At 53.5% G+C, this 19012-nt stretch overlaps 1 protein-coding gene across 1 annotated transcript; it reads left to right on the top strand.

Moving 5' to 3' along the window:
- The first annotated feature begins 1296 nt into the window (after positions 1-1296).
- LCAT (lecithin-cholesterol acyltransferase) lies at positions 1297-17076 on the top strand. Its single transcript, XM_074968413.1, has 5 exons — positions 1297-1362; positions 6424-6539; positions 10658-10753; positions 11207-11431; positions 14460-17076. Exons 1-5 carry the CDS (start codon positions 1319-1321, stop codon positions 15095-15097), a joined length of 1119 nt encoding a protein of 372 aa, XP_074824514.1. The 5' UTR covers positions 1297-1318; the 3' UTR covers positions 15098-17076.
- The last annotated feature ends 1936 nt before the right edge of the window (positions 17077-19012 follow it).

Raw genomic sequence — 19012 nt, 5'->3', positions numbered from 1 at the left:
AGACTCAGCGCTCAGTCTCTGAACAGGCCGGGAGCGCTGCGGGCCCGACTCCGGACCTGAGTCTTCAGTCCTGTCTGCATCTCCAGGCACAGATCCTCAGGTTGCCAGCCCACGCCCCCATCAGGCTGCTGGCAGGAGCTCTGCCCAGTCCGCCGCCCTTGAGCTCCGTGATAACCTTTGGAGTCCCAGTTACAAATTCCCTTAATAATTATCTAATGATCTGTGTCCCGGCGAGCCTGGGGCTCATGAAGGCCAGACCACATAGCTAGAGGCCAGGTGGTCTGGTGGCATAGCACACAGATCGATCGCCCACCCACAGCTCTACTGGTGCCCTTCAGCCCCAACTGCAGCCACCCAGCTCTGCCAACAGCCCTCTGTCCCCACCCAAGGGCCCCCCGCTTCACCAGCCCTGGGCTGCTTTCCTCCTGCCAGGCTGAACTGGGGAGGAGTCGATTAGCCCTGGCAGGCACCCCAGCTCCACTGACCGGTCACACTCTTGCTGCCAGCTTTGCGCCACTGGCTTTTCTGAAGTCCCCATAACGATTGACTAGTCCCCGCCCCTCCCCCAGTGTTTTAGGGGACCCAGGGATGCTTGGCCTGTCAAGTGGTTTTGGGGTTCATCCGGGAGAGGCTCCAAGTGACACCCAAGTGCTGCCAGGGGGAGCGGGCCACCACAGCGCAGCAAGAGCCTTTGGTCTGCACCCGTGCCCAGAGAGACACCCACATCGGGTTTCAAACCAGGGTGAGCTGCACCCATGTAAGTCACTCACTATTATTCCAGTGCTGCGTGTCTACACTGAGGGGCTGCAGGGGGGCAGCTACATTGGTGCAACCCCTGTGCAGCCGTGACCATGTGGGGGGAGCCCCAGCCTGAGCGCATCCCTGCCTGGCACCCATGTGGTCCCTGCCCCCCTATAGGTGTCCCGGTCTGAACGCGTCCCTGCCTGGAACCATGCAGTCCCCACCCGCCTAGGGGAGCCCTAGCCTGAGGGAGCCCCATGGTGACACTAGGCAGCAGAGATGGGTTCTGGCAGGTGCAGCCCTCCTGGCACTGCCCGTGCTTCCTGAGCCACCCTTGGAGCACCCCTGGGGCCTGCCGGCCATAGGGGTGCTGTGGACAGACCTCAAGCAGCAGAGCCCAGGACCTGTCGTGCTGGGCGCTGGGGTCTGACTGGCTGCTTCCTCTCTGTCTCTGGTGCCCGCAGTGCCCGCGTGCCTGGGGAACCAGCTGGAGGCCAAGCTGGACAAGCCGAAAGTGGTGAACTGGATGTGCCACCGCAAAACCGAGGACTACTTCACCCTCTGGATCAACCTGCACATGTTCCTGCCGCTTGGCGTCGCCTGCTGGATCGACAACACCAGGTTCCTGCCCGACCCCACCCCAGAGCTCCCCTTGGAGAGTCCCTGCAAGCCCTAGCTCGCTGGTACTGGGCCAGCTGGCCCCATAGCCCACTGGGGACAAGGGGAGCCCTTCAACTGCCCACCCACCCAGCGCCTTCCACCTCGCCATTGAGTGTTGCCCTCCCTCTACACTTGCAGCCGCATCAGGCCAGGTCCATCCAGGGGGTCTGAGATGCAGCTAGTCAGGGCCTCCTCGAACTCTCAGCTACCTCAGCCAAGACAGGATTCTCCTGGGATTGTCCTGTGAGCACAGATCCGTGACACCTGCTCAGAGCCCCAGGGCGGGTGCCCTGGCCATGGCAGCCTGCTCGGCCCAGAAGCTGCACAGGCTCCTTGCCCTGGGGACTGAGCCCCACGAATGCAGGGAGCAGCATGGGAGGGGGTCGAAGTGCAAATAAAGAGCTCTGCTGCACTGGGTGAGAGGTGGGAATCTGGAGAGTCCCCTGAGGACTCAGCTAGTGCTTGGGGTAAAAGCCCTGCACCCGGGAGGGACAAGGGAGCTGGCAGGGCCACAGTGAGACACAGCACCCCAAAGAGCAGCAGCTCTGCCCCATCCCTCTGTAGGACCCTGGTGAAGCCATGCCTGAAATGCTGCATCCCCTTCTGGGCACCTCCATCTCAGAAAGCCATCCCCAGGTGGGAGCGATGGAGAGGGAAGCAGAGGAGGTTCACAGCCGGGAGGGATGGGCTCTGGGGAAGGGCAAAGTGCGGCCACTTGGCTGGGACTGGGGGCTCCTCAGAGGGACATGGTGAGGGTCTGCGAATACCCAAAGAGCAGGGAGACAGTCTGTAGAGTGAGACGGGGTGTGGCGAGGCCTAGAAACGAGCACTAGGAAAATGGAAGTGGAATTAGGGAAAGCTGCTGGCCCATGACAGCTCCCAAGGGCTTCGCTTGGGACTCTTATAAATCTATAAATCTTGCAAAGGCAGGCCACTGATCTCTGATTAGCCTAAGTCATTGAATTGTTTCTTAACCTCCGTAGGTGTTATGTTCACAGCATACAAACTGAAGTTAGACACGGCTTTATTTCTTAGCCTCCAGAACCCTAATGCACCAAAACCAGAGAGAGACAAAGCAGGCTGCTCCCTCAGGCAGAGGCCCAAATTGCTCTAAGTCAGCTCTTTGCAGTCTGGCTGCTGAAGACCCCGATCACACAATTCCCTACAGTGCCCCCTAGCCTGCAAGCAGGCTGGGGCAAACCCCTGAGAATGTAAAGTGATAGTTTATAATTTTAACAGAGTTTCCAATACACCATTTTAGGCCCCGATTCTGTGTCCTCCCATCTGCATCCACTGCGGGGTCAGGAGGACTGAGGGCACGGGGGATGTAAGCAGGGTCCTGTTGTTCCCATGCAGAAGAGATTCGAACTCTCAATTTGCATGGAGATTACACTGCCTCTTCACCAGCTTCCACCACACCACCTGGGAGCGAGGTGCACTTCCTGGAGATCTGCAAGTGAACCCATTACCTTGTTTTAATGGGCCTTTTAAGAAATGTTCTATATCTGACCCTTTTCCCATAGCCCTCTAGTTTCCAAATGGCTGGTTTCTTTTCGGTCAGTTTCCATGCCACTAAAACTTACCACCAACATTCCTTCACTGCACATCTAAGGAAGTTAGGTCGTAATTAAGCAACGTCAGTCGGTGCTTTTCCTATCTTAGTCACTATTTGCCCTTACTCCCATTCCTTGCAATGCGTCTGTTTCTGCATTCCTTCCACGAGGCATGCTCTAGGCCAGGCTTTGCACTCGTCCAGCCTCTGCCCAGTGCTGTGAGGGTGTTCCACCACACTGGTGCAGTCTGAAGGGGCTCAGCAGGTTCTGGGGCTGTCAACAAAGACAAAAGACGTGGACAGACATGAGCTGCCCCAAGGGGGGCAAGGCTCTCTCTTCAGCGCCTTCTGGAAATCTGTAGCCCCAACGGGGCTCACAGGCTAATACGGAAGAATAGGCCCATCAAAAGTGGATCAGCACTCCTTTCCTTCAGGGAGGAGTTGTAGGACAGTGGCCAGCTGAGGCGCTCCGGCCTTGCTCCAAGGGCTGAGGACCAAAGATCTGCTCTCCCACCAGCTGTGCTGGATTTGCCCTTTTTAAGCTCCTCCCTCCAACAGGTGTGATGGGGTGGGGCCACTCGAGTTCACAAGAGCTCATTAACGCTGTGCTGCCCAGTGTGGGGTCTATATACCCCATCACAGGAACCAAAGCTACCAAATAGGATTGAAGATTTAAAAACTAGAATGATGTAAAATTAACATGGCCCACATTACGTGGATTAAAAACTGGCTAACTGATAGGTCTCCAAATGTAACTGTAAATGTGGAATTGTCATTGAGGAGGTATGTTTCCAGTGGGGTCCTACAGGGATCGGCTCTTGGATCTATGCTATTTAAAATGTTATCAGTGGCCTGGAAGAAAACATAAAATCATCACTGATCAAGTTTGCAGGTGACCCAAAAATCAGGGAAGTGGTAAATAATGACTAGGACAGGTCACTGAGTCAGAGCGATCTGACTCTCTTAGTAAACAAGTAAACTTAGCCGTATTAAAAAGCAAGCAAACACTATGTTTTAATATGGCTAAATATAAATGTATATATCTAGGACCAAAGAATGTAGGCCGCACTTACAGGATGGGGAACTCTATCCTGAGAAGCAGGGACGCTGAGAAAGATTTGGGAGTTGTGGTGGATGATCAGCTGAACATGAGCTCCCACTACGACGCTGTGGTCAAAACAGCTAATGCAATCCTGGGATGCATGAACAAGGGAATTCTGAGTGTGAGCAGAGGTTATTTTCCCTCTGTATTTGGAACTGGTACGACCACTGCTGAGATCCTGTGTCCAGTTCTGGTGGCCACAATTCAAGAAGGATGGTGATCAGTTGGAGAGGGGTCCAAGAAGAGCCATGAGAATGATTAAAAGATAAGAAACCCTGCCTTGTTGTGATAAACTCAAAGAGCTCAATCTATTTAGCTTAACAAAGAGAAGGTTACAGCCTGTAAGTATCTACGTGGGGAACAACGATTTAACCATGGGCTCTGCAATGTAGCAGAGAAAGGTCTAACACAATCCGATGGCTGGAAGTTGAAGCCAGACAAATTCAGACTGGAAATAAGGTGCCAATTTTTGACAGTGAGGGTAATTAACCATTGGAACAATTTAGCAAGGGGCGTGGTGGATTCTCCATCACTGGCAATTTTTAAATCAAGATTTTATATTTGTCTAAAAGACCTGCTCTAGGAATTATTTTGGGCCAGTTTTTGTGCTCTACAGGGGGTCAGACTAGATGACCCAAGTGGTCCCTTCTGGCCTTGGGATCTGTGAGTCTGTGAAGACGCTCATGCCTGCAGTAAAGACGAACACTATGTGGCTAGTGGAAGAGGCGTCCCTAGCAGATAGCTGCTGTTTCCCTTTGTTTCCAACGGGACTGGTGCCACAAGCTGCCCTTGGGGAAATGGCTCCCATTCCTTAGAGGTTTTGCTGGAGTAGCTCTCTGCCTTCACTGTCAGAGCTGGACAAGCCAATGTTTTAGCGGGTCACAGCAGCTCCTCTAGCTCGGTGATAGAGGCCTGGGCTGGGATCTATTCCTGGCTCTGGGAGGGGGTGGGGACTAGTGGTTAGCGCCAGCACTCGGAATGGTAACAAGTCTGAGACTGGGGTCGGCTGTCAGAGACCTGGATTCTATTCCCAGAGCAACTAGAGATTGCCCCAGTTACCACATTTGTGCAAGAGGGAGGCTGGCTCTTACCTACCCCCAGGTGTTGCTCAGAATCAGGGCTGTGACACACACACAAATGTAAACCGAGGTGAGAGTTGACTTCACGGTCTCCTGGCTCCCACCACAGTGCACCTTCCCCAGGCTGTTTTAATGAGGACGGCTTCCCCCTCCCTCAAATCGGTTAAGCTGTGGTACACTTGAGGGCTCTGCTAGCCGTGCAAAAGCGAGGCTGCCGCTGAGTCGAGATCGCCAGACCGTGGCTCTGTGTTTGCAGCGGGTCTGAAGCCGCAGACGACACTCGGGGAAAAGGGCTGCCCACTGTGTTCTAGGGTTGGGAGCTGTGAGAAGAGGGCCCATGTGACAGAGCGCAGCTCGGCTGGGGAGAGGTGGCCAAGGTTCCCGGGCCTGAGACGCTCTGAGTTCCAGGGCCAGGGGCTCTCCAGTGTCTGTTAACGCTGTGCAGCTTGGACAGACTCCTCTGCTCTGAGAGCCAGGCCTGGCCTGGTGGGCACAGGTCAGAGATCAGCACTCAACAGGCTCCCCGGCCCCGGAGCACAGGCTCCATTGTGCTGGAGTTGGGAAGAGTAGTGATGGATTCACCAGGCCTCTCCGCACAAGCAATTAACTCCGTCTTCCCTGCAACCTCAGACATGGGTGCTCCCTCCTTGTTCCCACACGCCAGAGGGGGAGTCCAGAAGGCATCCCTGCCCCCCCAGACCCAAAATCCTCCTACATAAACAAAACAGAACCTTCACCTCGGGGGGGGTCAGCCTGGGTCAGTGTGGTCCCCCCTTCCCGCCATGGCAAACCCTAAAAAGCCAGGAAATGCCAAGTTGTGGGGCACCTCTTCCCCATCTTCTAACCCCACACAGACAGGTCTCCTGCATTGTCACCAGGGATTTCTGCCTCTAGCTGACCAGGACTCATCTGTGCCCCTTGCAATGCACCTGACCTGCTCTAGCTCACCTGGGAGGGCTGGGACCGATGCAGGGATCCCTAGGTGAGATCCTCTGGCCCAGGATATACAGACTGGTCACAATGTGCTCCTCTAGCCTTCACACCCACGAATAATGCAAAATCTTAACAGCCACCTCATCGGCTATTCAGGGCTGACACGTGCCCTCCGGCGAGCGATGGGCCCTAGAAACAAGCCCTATTCCCAACTCCCATCCCGAATTCCCAAGCAGGGTGTTTCCCATGCGGGATGGGGGTTGCCTGGATTTCTGTCCCCACCCAGAGGCCTTGCCTTTGCGCCCTGGCGGGGTGGATCTGCCACCCACCTGCCATCTCCTGTCCTGTCCTTGCAGAGTGGTGTATAACCGGAGCACCGGCAAGATGTCCAATGCGCCTGGGGTGCAAATCCGCGTGCCCGGCTTTGGCAAGACCTATTCTGTGGAGTACCTGGACAAGAGCAAGCTGGCAGGTGAGGGGTGCCCTTTTCGGTGTCCAAGGCAAGGGGTCCTCATGGCCTGGGGGGAGCTCCCAGGGTGCTGATCCTGCTGCTGGTGCCCAGCAGTAGAAAAGGGTCCCTGCCTGCTGCAGGATTTGCCCAGGCCTGGCTTTGCAGGGCTCTCTGAAGCCCAGGACTATTACCCCTTATCCCTGAGTCTGTCCCAGCTTTGGGACCCTTGCACAGCCCAACCCCAAAGCCGGGAGCAGGTGGTGGGAAGCTGAGGGCCAGCGGATGCAAGATCTCTGCAAAGCCCATAGTGCAGTGACCCGCGTCTGAGAGGAGAGGTTCCATACAATGCCACTAGGCATAACCATCCCAGGGAGTGAGGAGACCCAGAGCACAGTGCCCAGAATGCACTGAGCCAATGCCTCTGGCCAGAGGGACTCAGACACTGGGCAGGCCAGGCAGGAGCTTGCCCACAGCCCAGAAGTGGGGAGGAATGCAATCTGGGTGAAGGGCCAGAGTCCCCTGTGATGCTTTGGGGTTCAACCATGACCAGTGAGAGGCTATGTCACCACCTGCCCTGCAACTCTGGGTGTCTTGAATGCTCTGCCGTGTGGCTCACAGCCTGGACACCCACAGCCAGCAGACAAGCCAGCAGGTTACACCCTGGCTTCCACCACCCAGTTAATTTCTGCAAGGTACCCCCAACCCTCGCCAGTCCCGAATTTCCCCCACCCATCTGCCCTGCACTGCCCAGCCCGCTCCTAGAGTGCTCAGAGAAGTAATTAAGTTTGTTGCTCCTTTAGAGAGACAGTAAACAGCAGCTCGTTCATTTTACTAGGGATTGTCTGACACTCTTAAGTCAATCACAGCACTGTCAGTTCATATTAAAAGAAAAAAAAGCACATTACACAAAAAGCCATAGGGCTAAGTGCAGGGCCGGATTAACACAGGGGCTTTAGGGGCTGCAGCTCTGGGCTAAGGGAGGCCCCAGCGCAGCAGGGCTCCGGCAGGCTGCCTGCATGCCGTGGCCCCACGCCGCTCCCGGAAGCGGCCAGCTGCTGGCACGACTCAGCCCCCCCTGGCAGGGGGGAAGGCAGCTCCGCATGCTGCCTCCACCCCAACACCGTCCCCACAGCTCCCATTGGCCGGTCCCTGGCCAATGGTAGCTGCGGGGGAGGCACTTGTGGGTGCGGGCAGCACACAGAGATGCGCTGTCCCCCTTCCCACAGGGGCGTGCAGAGACGTGCCAGCAGCCAGCCGCTTCCAGGAACGGCGTGGGGCCACGGCAGGCAGGCACCCTGCCTGAGCCCTGCTGCGCCACCAGCTGGGAGCCGCCTGTGGTAAGTGCCTCCCAGTCAGAGTCTGCACCCCACACCCTCTTCCGCACCCCAACTCCCTGCCCCAGGTCAGAATCCCCTCCTGCACTAGAATCCCTCCCAGAGCCTGCACCCCTAACCCTCTCCTGCATCCCAACACTGCCCCAGCCTGGAGCCCCCTCCTGCACCCAAACTCCCTCCCAAAACGAAACGAATATAACAGCTGTTCTAAGGTAAGAAGCAGGCTATTTTGAATTAACTTAACTGTATTCTGCATATTTTAAGACTTAAATGTAACCACAGAACAGCTTTATGTTAATTAAAGGCAAGTTTAGTATAGCATTAATACCCTCGATGCCATAATTGCGATCATTTTGTTTTAAATTAGGAAAAAAGACGTGTATACAGGGTCCCCACAACATCTAATAGCTCTGGGCCCACAGGAGAGCTAATCCGGCCCTGATTAAGTGACACGAAGTAGAAGGGATACAGACAGGAAGGGTTACAAGCAATCAAAAGCAAAAATACATTTCTGAGACTAAAACATAATTCTAGCAAATGACAGTCTTTTCTCACCTTGCCTCAGCTCCCAGAGATTGAAGGATCCAACATTCTGTGATTTCAGAGCTCTGGCTCTTAGACCCTCACGTGATGGATGCTAAAATGACTTTTTCTCTCTCCTATCATTCCCCGTCGAGTGGTCTTTCCCCACGAACTCTCCGGATGGCTTTGTTTACCTTTCATGGAAATGTGCGTTCGTTGTCTCTGCCTGACGACCAGACGAGCAAATCCACGTTTCTTTCTCTGGGGCAGACCGGGTTATGCACTGCTTACCAAACACATGTTAAGAACATAATTCTAGCACACATTTATAACTCTGTGTACGCACCCCGTACATACACCACATACTGAGTGTCGGGACCAGGGTGTTACCAGGTTGTATGTACAGGTTATGACAACACTGAGTTAGATAACTGTGTCTCAGGCCTGACACAGAGCAGTCTGTCACCCCTCCCATAGGATTAGCCACGGGCTATTCCACAGACGTTGGTTCAAAGTCCCCCTGAGCCCACAGACTGGGGGTCATGTTTCCTGTGCTTAGCATCCATGCCCCCCTGGTGGTTGCTTCTCCCCCATCTGGGTCACCCAGGCCAGTAAAGGGTTCTGCCACCCCTAAAGGTGTGAAACCAGGTCTCTTACCATCTTGAGTCTTCTTTACTCACAGCAGGGTGCTGGCCCCCGGCTACCCTCAGCTGTGCCAGTGTCTCACTGCACCCTACAATTTTTGGGCCACAGAACTGTCCAGCTGTGCCTCAGTTTCCCTGATTTCAGTGGCATTCTGGCCCACAGCTGTGCCAGTCTTACCACTCCCAGCACTCTTCCCTGTTCTCAGTGGGGCATTAGCCCACAGCTATTTACCTAAATATGACAGGGTCCCCCACTCCTAGCAGATCTGCCACAGACACACTCAACCCTGACTCGGTTTCCCCAGTGAGGGTTTGCCCCCTTGACCACTGAGTCTGACCGTGGCAGGCTTGTACCTGAGCCCTCAGGCTCAACCCTGTCACATTGTTACAGAAAACAACACATCAAAAAATCACTTCCCACATTCCCCCAGTCAGAATCCCAGAGTAACCTTTAGTGTCCAGAATGCCTCAGGCTACAGGCAGAGTGATGGGGTCCATCATACCCACATCGGGTGGTCTGCTAGCCCCTGATCAGGCATGCCATTATGTCCTTCCTCCTGGGTCCCACGGGTGAGACTTGCCCCTCCTCTTCTGTCTGAGCTGCCTGCGTTGGGCCTGGTCAGCAAGCTTCCGCTGCTCCAACTCTGCCTCCTCACTCAGACGCCTGGCCTCCAGCTCCACGCGTCTCTCTTCCATTAGCAGCCTTTTCCGCTCCAGCCTCCCCAGCTCTCGCTGTCGCTGCTGCCTCTGCTGGATCCTGTGCAGAACCGTCTGCTTGGTCTCCTGCGTGTCCTGTAGGAGAAAAAGGGACCCCCTCTGGTTTGGAGCAAGTGCCCCATCCTGCCTCATGGCATGTGAGTGTGGCACGGCCACTGGCACCAACAGCCAGCATCCAAGCATGCAGGACAGGGTATCTGCTGCCAGGTTTTCTTTCCTCTTTATGTGTCATATTCTTGCAGTGTCATGCTCCACCATAGCAGCTTGGAATTGGATCCCTTGGTTTTGGGCAAGCAAACCAATGGGGAGTGGTCAGTTGGGACCCTGAACTTCTTGCTAAAGAGAAGCTGCCCAAGTTCCTATAGCCTAACAGGGGTGGTTTTGTTAGTTTCCTTTGACTGCATTAGTACTGCACTTAAACCAACATCTGGTGCATCTGTACAGAGTTCAAAATCTGGACTAGCCAGAACAGGGTTTTCTTCACCTTATTGAAACCCTTGTGACACACTACACCTGTGTCTGGCTTTGTCTTTTTACAGTTTCCAAGAGGTAAGATCAGAAAGCATCCATAATTTCACCTACAGCTTTGTGACACACATTTCACAGTGGTATTAATGACCAGTGTGTTATTAGATTCTAAACGATATATTACATGTCACTGTTTAAATAAATATCATGACAGCAATGCGTGGCCAAGGACCCCCAGCTCCCACGCTATGTCTGCACCAGGAAGTGCTATCTGTCTCCCCCAGCTCTCTCTCTCGGCTGCCCCCAACTCCCATCCTATGTTTCTAGAGCTTCCCAACCCCCACCCTGTACCTCCTTGGACCCCACAATCCTTGCCCTGTATCTCTGGGGGTCCCCCCGACCTCCATGCTGTCTCTCTCGGGGTCCCCCCAGTCTCTGTGCTGTCTCTCTCTAGGTTACCTACACACCCTGGTGCAGAACCTGGTGAACAATGGCTACGTGCGGGACCAGACAGTACGGGCTGCCCCCTACGACTGGAGGATTGGGCCCAGTAAGTGCAGGGTTGGGACCAGCTTCCGCCTCAGCCCAGACAGCCAGGGAGGGAAGCAGAAGGGCACCCACCTTGGCAGCTTGGCGCCGAGGGAGAGCCCCGTGCCCAGGAGGGAAACCAGGCCAGCAAGCCTGACGGGGAGCAGGGTGAGAGAGCCTGAAAGAGACACCCTTGAGGGGAAGGGGGGCCCTGCTGTGAGAGATGTGCGGGGAGGGAATCCTGCTGGGAATGATCATATAGTGCGGGCATGGGGGGACCCCGCAGGGAGTGATCCTCTAGTGGGGGGGCCTGTCTGAGTGCTCCCCAGCGCGTTTCCTCTTCTGCCCCTCCACTGGACAGTCCAGGCCTGGGTTGCTGTGTCTCTCATTGCGCCGGGTTCTAGGGACCTGCTCCTGGCTGGGCTCCTGCTGGCCATGGCTGCCCTGCCCCGGCACAATGCCCCTCTCTCCCCAGACCAGCAGCCCGAGTATTTCCAGAACCTGAAGGCACTGATTGAGGAGATGCATGACACCTACCAGAGACGGGTCTTCCTGCTCGGACACAGCATGGGCAACCTCAACATCCTCTACTTCCTGTGGCAGCAGCCCCAGGCCTGGAAAGACCGGTTCATCGCGGGCTTCATTTCCCTCGGTGCCCCCTGGGGCGGGGCCGTCAAGTCCATGCTCGTCCTGGCCTCCGGTGGGTGATGGCTCCCACTGTCCACTTCGTGCCTTCCTTTCATGGAGTAGTGAGGAGGTGGGAATCTGTTGTAGAGCCCCCAGGGTGGTACAGGGTGGGCAGGGGGCTGCAAATGCTCCATCGGGAGCTCGCCAGCCACCTGGAGTCTGACCGCACTGTCCCTGAGGGAGCACAAGCCCAGTGACAGGGAGCCCACCCAAGGTTTGCTATGGGTAGCGTTGCTGCACTGGCCAGGGACGAGCGCTTCTGAGCAGGCAGGGGAGGAAATGCCTGCCGTAGGAAAGGAACAGTAAAAAGACTCCCACTGAAGCTCTACCTGCTATTCCCTGCACGTACCATGCACACCCTCCTCCCAATTCACTCCACTTACAGCTCCTTGGGAAACAGTTCCCCCACCCCAGAATAGCCCCTTGCCTGGTGTTTAGGGCACTCAACTAGGATGCAGGAGACCCAGGTTCAAGACCCTGCTCTGCCTGATTTGGGGGAACTTGAACTAAGCTCTCCCTCCTCCTAATCAGCAGGCAAGGGGCTATTCTGGGGCAGGAATCTCTCAGGCTCTCCTGTTGACGTTCTTCTACTTTGTATAAATAATCCCTGGGCCAGAGACACTGACTCTCTAACCCTGCATCAGGGCACTCCCCTGGAATGGCAGAGACGTGAACCTGTGTCTCCTACATCCCAGGTGCACACTCACCCCAATGGCCTACAGAGCCTGGTGGTTTTGTTCTCTGTCTGGCCTGATGATGTAGTTATACAACGTGGCCCATTGGCTGACCTGGGGTAGGTCTCCCTCCCCACCAGACATTCCATCGTGCACCAGAGTCCTCTCCTGATGAAGGCTGTGTCACAGCCAATACGTTCCTGCAAAGAGTCCCCATTGAAACGAATCGACACTTCCCGACAAAAAACATTTTGTTGAGAGTTTTTTGACCAGCCCTATGCCCACCGTCCCTCACCATTCCCACACACCCAACCCTGCCAGCACAGCCAGTCCCCCCTCCATTGTATCTGTACTCTCTTTACACCACATTCAGAAGATGAGGAAACCAACAGATACAGCTAGGGTCCAAAGAACGAACTATGCAAGGCCTAGCTCTGTGTATACACTGCTGCTCTAGCAGGGCTCTGGTGGCTTCTGCTGCAGAAGACAGGGAGGTCCTTTAAACTATTTCCTATGCACTACACCACCCCACTCTAATCCTCCCCCCAACCCTACCCCCATGAGTTCAGAAACACCCCCCCACACACACACACCTTCTTCCCTGAGATGCAGAAGCCCTCTACTTCCTACCCAGTCTCTCCCCAATTCAGAACATCGCTGAGCCCTCACCCAGTATTGTAAACCCCAGAAGTTCAAAAATCATGACATTTAGAAAAAAGACGTGGGTGCTTTTCCTTTGCCTGCTGGTGTCTGAGCCTTCAGGACTGTGTTAGAGTCACATTTTCATGCCTTTCTCCACAGCCAGGAGGGTCAGAAACTTACTTTTGGTTTAAAGGACGCTGACATTCTCTGGAATAATATCACAGGATTCCAGGAGCAGGGTCTTTCCAAAATACACCAAATATGGCAAGACTCGCAGTAAAACCAGGGGAGTTGGCTCTCCTGCCCAACACCCTTGGAAACACCCTCCCCCCGCAACACACACACAGAGCCGGCTCAGAAAATCTAACACAGGCTTAGGACCCTTTCCCCTCCTGCCGGACACCCAGTACCACCAGCTGAGAAACTCTCCCGGCACAAAACCCTTTCCCCACCCGCCCCCAACACACACACTTCTGGTTGGGCTTAGAGAAGCAGGGACAGATGCCCAGCAGGGAAAGACTGTGGCTGTAAGGAGTGGTGTGTGTGATTCATAGGGAGTGCTCTCCCCTTAGATAGTGACAGGTTTCAGAGTCACAGACATGTTAGTCTGTATCAGCAAAAACAATGAGGAGACCTTGTGGCACTTTAGAGACTAACGAATTTATTTGGGCAGAAGCTTTCGTGGGCTAAAACCCACTTCATCAGATGCATGGAGTGGAAAATACAGTAGAGAGATATAAATACACAGAATATGAAAAGCTGGGAGTTGCCTTACCAAGTGGGGGGTCAGTGCTAATGAGCCAATTCAATTAGGGTGGAAGTGGGCTATTCTCAACAGTTGACAAGAAGGGAGGAAAAAATCACTTTTGCAATGGTAATGAGTTCAATGTAATCAAGGTGGCCCATTTCAAACAGCTGACAAGGTGTGAGTATCAGCAGAGGGAAATTAGTTTTTGTAGTGACCCAGGCACTCCCAGTCTTTATTCAGGCCTAATTTGATGGTGTCCAGTTTGCAAATTAATTCCAGTTCTCCAGTTTCTCACTGGAGTCTGTTTTTGATGGGGTTTTTTTGTTGAAGAATTGCCACTTTTGATCTGTTATTGAGTGTCCAGGGAGATTGAAGTGTTGTTCTACTGGGTTTGAATGTTATAATTCTTGATGTCAGATTTGTGTCCATTTATTCTTTTTCATAGAGACTGTCCAGTTTGGCCAATGTACCTGGCAGAGGGGCATTGCTGGCACATGATGGCATATAGCACAAGATATATATAAAGCTTATGCCCAAATAACTTTGTTAGTCTCTAAGGTGCCACAAGGACTCCTCGTTGTTCTCCCCTTAGAGTTAGTGCTGACCCCAATGCCCCAGTGCAGTGCTACCGGGTGCTGTGCTGCAGCAGGGCAGGGTGCTCTGTAGGGGGCGCCCTCCCCACACAGTCAGGACTGACCCCAGTGCTACAAGGTGCGAAGAGTTGTGCTGCTGGATGTTCCATCATTTGAATTAGCTAATAATCCAATAGTTTACCTCAAAACAATATTTCTCTTGGCCGCCTGCCCTGAATTACAGTGCATCTGTTGAGCAGCAGCCTTGCCCCTCCTCCTGCCCCCCAGTGGTGGCTGCATTTCAGCAGTGAATGATCTCTGTATGAATAGTCTGTCCACTGCTTTGGGACAGCTGTTCATTTTGCTAGCGCTGCTGTTCCTGATGAGTGCCTGTGTGAATTGCAGGAGATAACCAGGGCATCCCGATGGTCACAAACATCAAGCTGCGTGAGGAACAGCGCATGGCCACCACAAGCCCCTGGATGTTCCCAACCAACATAGCCTGGCCCGAATCACACGTCTTTATCTCCACGCCATCCCACAACTACACGTACCGGGACTACCGGCGCTTCTTCCTCGACGTCAACTTTGAGGATGGCTGGTACATGTGGAATGACACCAAGGACCTGCTGAAGGGGCTCCCTCCTCCTGGCGTGGAGACCCACTGCCTCTACGGCACGGGCCTCCCAACAGTGGAGACCTACATCTATGACGAGCGCTTCCCCTATGAGGACCCCGTGGACGTGGTCTATGGGGACGGGGATGACACCGTCAGCACCCGCAGCCTGAAGCTGTGCAACCGATGGGACAAGCAGCAGAAGCAGCGAGTGCATGTGGTGGAGCTGCCTGGAGTGGATCACCTCAATATGGTTTTCAGCAACCAAACACTAAGCTACATCAATGAGATACTGCTGGGCAGCTTGCAGGCCCGTGCGGAGGAGCAGGGAGGGAATGGGAAAAAGACCCTCTTCCCACCCAACCCAGAGCCAACACGGGCCAGGAAGAACCCCTCTGGTCAGAGGGCCACTAAGAACCCAAAATGAACTGAAGGCAGCTGGGGTCAGCTTTGCTTCTGACCGGCTGCCCTCCAGCAAAGGGTTCAAATCCGAGTGCCCGTGGAGGGCAAAGCAGCACCCACTCCTGCTCTGACTGGCTTTTGTATTGTGAATGGTGATTAATTACACATTAGAGGCTTGTTACTTGCATATTAGCAGATGGGTAATTAACTACATTGCCAGCTAATTCCATCCCGCTGGCAGGTGTCCCCATGACACTGCCATCACTGGCCTGATGGTGTAACGCCGACAGACCCTGGTTGTTGGCAGGCGGGATCGAACCTGGGACCTCTGAAGTTTAGTGTATGAGCCTCTACTGCATGAGCTAAAAGCCACGTGGCTCTTAGCCAAGGCTGTAGCAGACTCATTAATCTTCAGGTGGTCTAGGGGCCACTAGCCAGAGACAGAGCACCACACTCACCAGGCCACTTTGGCCACAGGGCAATCCCAGCCTGTGCCAGCTCTGAGCTCTGCCTCCTTGGTCCCTGTGCTGAGCTCTGCAGCAGGCAGGCCTGGATTTGCTCCCAAGAAATCTGCGCCCAAGGGGCGCTGCAAAGCAGGGGCCTTTGTGGGGCCTCACTGAGAAGTTGAGCTGTTCAGCTCAAAGAGAATGAATCCTGCCCTCATCCTAGAGCTGGAGAGCCACAGGCAGCTGGGTAACTGAATGCATGTGCCAGGCCCTTTAAGGCCTGTGAATGAGGCTGACTGCAGTGAGGGGCCAGTGCCCCATGTCTGGGGTCCCACCAGGCTGTGCACAGGGACCAAGGGGAGCAACTCTCCCTCGTGACGTTCAGACAGCATCTTCCACTGCACAAATGGTCACTGTTCTCTGCAGTAACTGTGCAAAGTGGTCCGCTTCCAGGCATGCCCTTATTGCCGGCTGCAGCGGGCACACACCTCTGGGGCTGGGCCTTTGCTAACTGCTGCCATCACAAGCCCATCATCACTAGGACTAGCGGGAAGAATTGCTGCAGGAGACTGAGAGCTGCGTCTGGCCTGTGAGAGAAGCACCTCCCTGGAAGTATCCACTGGAGCAGGGGGCTAGCCCCTGCATAAAGTACTCTGAGGCCAGGCTAGGATCACTCCAGCCAGCCCAGGCCAGGGCTTGCAGAGCATGCACCGGCCTTGACATGCTTGCCCAGGGCACTGAGGAACACTGTGTAAACACCTCTTTGCCAGAGGCGCCCCTGTTTCTCTCTCCAAAGGTGTCGGAGTCCCAGGAGAGCCTTGCATTGGGCACTCAGCATACTGATGAGAGGATCCAAATGCTGAATCCCCGTGGGCTTTAAGCCGCTGGAGTCTGAACAGAGCCCAGGCACTGCCTTTACTGGGGGTCTCTAGACCCACTCTTGGGGTGCAGATCCTCTGTCTTAGCACCCCCTCACCATTGCTCTTTACTAAATTGCACACGAAATGCACAGGTCTATACAAAAACACTAAACCTCCATGGGTTTCAGAGTGGCAGCCGTCTCAGTCTGTATCAGCAAAAACAATGAGGAGTCCTTGTGACACGTTAGAGACTAACACATTTATTTGGGCAGAAGCTTTCGTGGGCTAAAACCCACTTCATCAGATGCATGGAGTGGAAAATACAGAGGCAGGTATAAATACACAGCACATGAAAAGCTGGGAGTTGCCTTACCAAGTTGGAGGTCAGTGCTAACGAGCCAATTCAATTAAGGTGGAAGTGGGCTATTCTCAACAGTTGACAAGAAGGGGCGAAAACTAATGAGGCCAATGCAATCAAGGTGGCTCATTTCAAACAGCTGACAAGAAGGTGTGAGTATCAGCAGGGGGAAATTAGTTTTTGTAATGACCCATCCACTCCCAGTCTTTATTCAGGCCTAAGTTGATGGTGTCCAGTTTGCAAATTAATTTCAGTTCTGCAGTTTCTTGTTGGAGTCTGTTTTTGAAGTTTTTTTGTTGAAGAATTGCCACTTTTAAGTCTGTTATTCAGTGCCCAGGGAGAATGAAGTGTTCTGCTACTGGTTTTTTAATGTTATAATTCTTGACGTCTGATTTGTGTCCATTTATTCTTTTGCGTAGAGACTGTCCGGTTTGGCCAATGTATATGACGGGGGGCATTGCTGGCACACATGATGGCATATATCACACTGGTAGATGTGCAGGTGAATGAGCCCCTGATGGTGTGGCTGATGTGGTTATGTCCTATTATGGTGTCCCTTGAATAGATATGCAGACAGAGTTGGCAACGCGGTCTGTTGCAGGGATTGGTTCCTGGGTTAGTGTTTTTGTTGTGTGGTATCTAGTTGCTGGTGAGTATTTGCTTCAGGTGGGGACTGTCTGTAAGTGAGGACTGGCCTGTCTCCCAAAGTCTGTGAATGTGAGGGATCATCCTTCAGGATAGGTTGTAGATCCTTGATGATGCGCTGGAGAGGTTTTAGTTGGGGGCTGTAGGTGACGGCTAGTGGCATTCTGTTACTTTCTTTGTTGGGCTGTCCTGTAGTAGGTGACTTGTGGGTACCCTTCTGGCTCTGTCAATCTGTTTCTTCACTTCACCAGGTGGGTACTGTAGTTTTAAGGAAGCTTGATAGAGATCTTGTAGGTGTTTGTCTCTGTCTGAGGGATTGGAGCAAATGCGGTTGTATCTTAGAGCTTGACTGTAGACCATGGATCGTGTGATGTGGTGTGAATGAAAGCTGGAGGCATGCAGGTAAGTATAGCGGTCAGTAGGTTTCTGGTATAGGGTGGTGTTTATGTGATCATCGCTTATTAGCACCGTAGTGTCTAGGAAGTGGATCTCTTATGTGGACTGGTCTAGGCTGAGGTTGATGATGGGGTGGAAATTGTTGAAATCCTGGAGGAATTCCTCAAGGGCTTCTTTTCCATGGGTCCAGATGATGAAGATGTCATCAATGTAGCGCGAGTAGGGGCGTTAGGGGACGAGAGCTGAGGAAGCGTTGTTCTGAGTCAGCCATAAAAATGTTGGCATACTGTGGGGCCATGCGGGTACCCATAGCAGTGCTGCTGACTTGAAGGTATATATTGTCCCCAAATGTGAAATAGTTGTGGGTGAGGACAAAGTCATAAAAGTCACAAAGGTCAGTCACCAGGTTTGCCGTGACATTATCGGGGATACTGTTCCTGACGGCTTGTAGTCCATCTTTGTGTGGAATGTTGGTGTAGAGGGCTTCTACATCCATAGTGGCCAGGATGGTGTTTTCAGGAAGATCACTGATGGATTGTAGTTTCCTCAAGAAGTCAGTGGTGTCTCGAAGATAGCTGGGAGTGCTGGTAGCGTAGGGCCTGAGGAGGAAGTCTACATAGCCAGACAACCCTGCTGTCAGGGTGCCAATGCCTGAGATGATGGGGCATCCAGGATTTCCAGGTTTATGGATCTTGGGTAGCAGATAGAATACTCCTGGTCGGGGCTCTAGGGGTGTACGTCTGTGTAGATTTGTTCCTGTGCTTCTTCAGGGAGTTTTTTGAGCAGATGGTGCAGTTTCTTTTGGTAGCCCTCAGAGGGATCAGAGGGTAATGGCTTGTAGAATGTAGTGTCAGAGAGTTGCCTAGCAGCCTCTTGTTCATATTCTGACCTATTCAGCACCCCCTTTGTCAGCCTTTTTGATTATGTTGTCAGAGTTGTTTCTAAGGCTGTGGATGGCATTGTGTTCCGCATGGCTGAGGTTATGGGGCAAGTGATGCTGCTTTTCCACAATTTCAGCCTGTGCACGTCGGCGGAAGCACTCTATGTAGAAGTCCAGTCTGTTGTTTCAACCTTCAGGAGGCGACATCAAAAGTAGGATTCTGGGTCACCTCAGAACTGTATCACGTTCATGGGGGTGGTGGGGCAGAAGGAGAGGCCCTGAGATAGGACAGACTCTTCTGCCGGGCTAAGATTATAGCTGGATAGATTAACAATATTGTTGGGTGAGTTAAGGG

The sequence above is a fragment of the Natator depressus genome, chromosome 12, assembly GCF_965152275.1.
Source record: "Natator depressus isolate rNatDep1 chromosome 12, rNatDep2.hap1, whole genome shotgun sequence".
In the NCBI taxonomy this organism is placed as follows: domain Eukaryota; kingdom Metazoa; phylum Chordata; order Testudines; family Cheloniidae; genus Natator; species Natator depressus.
Note: the sequence above shows the minus strand (reverse complement) of the source record. Positions and strands in the feature narration are given on the sequence as shown.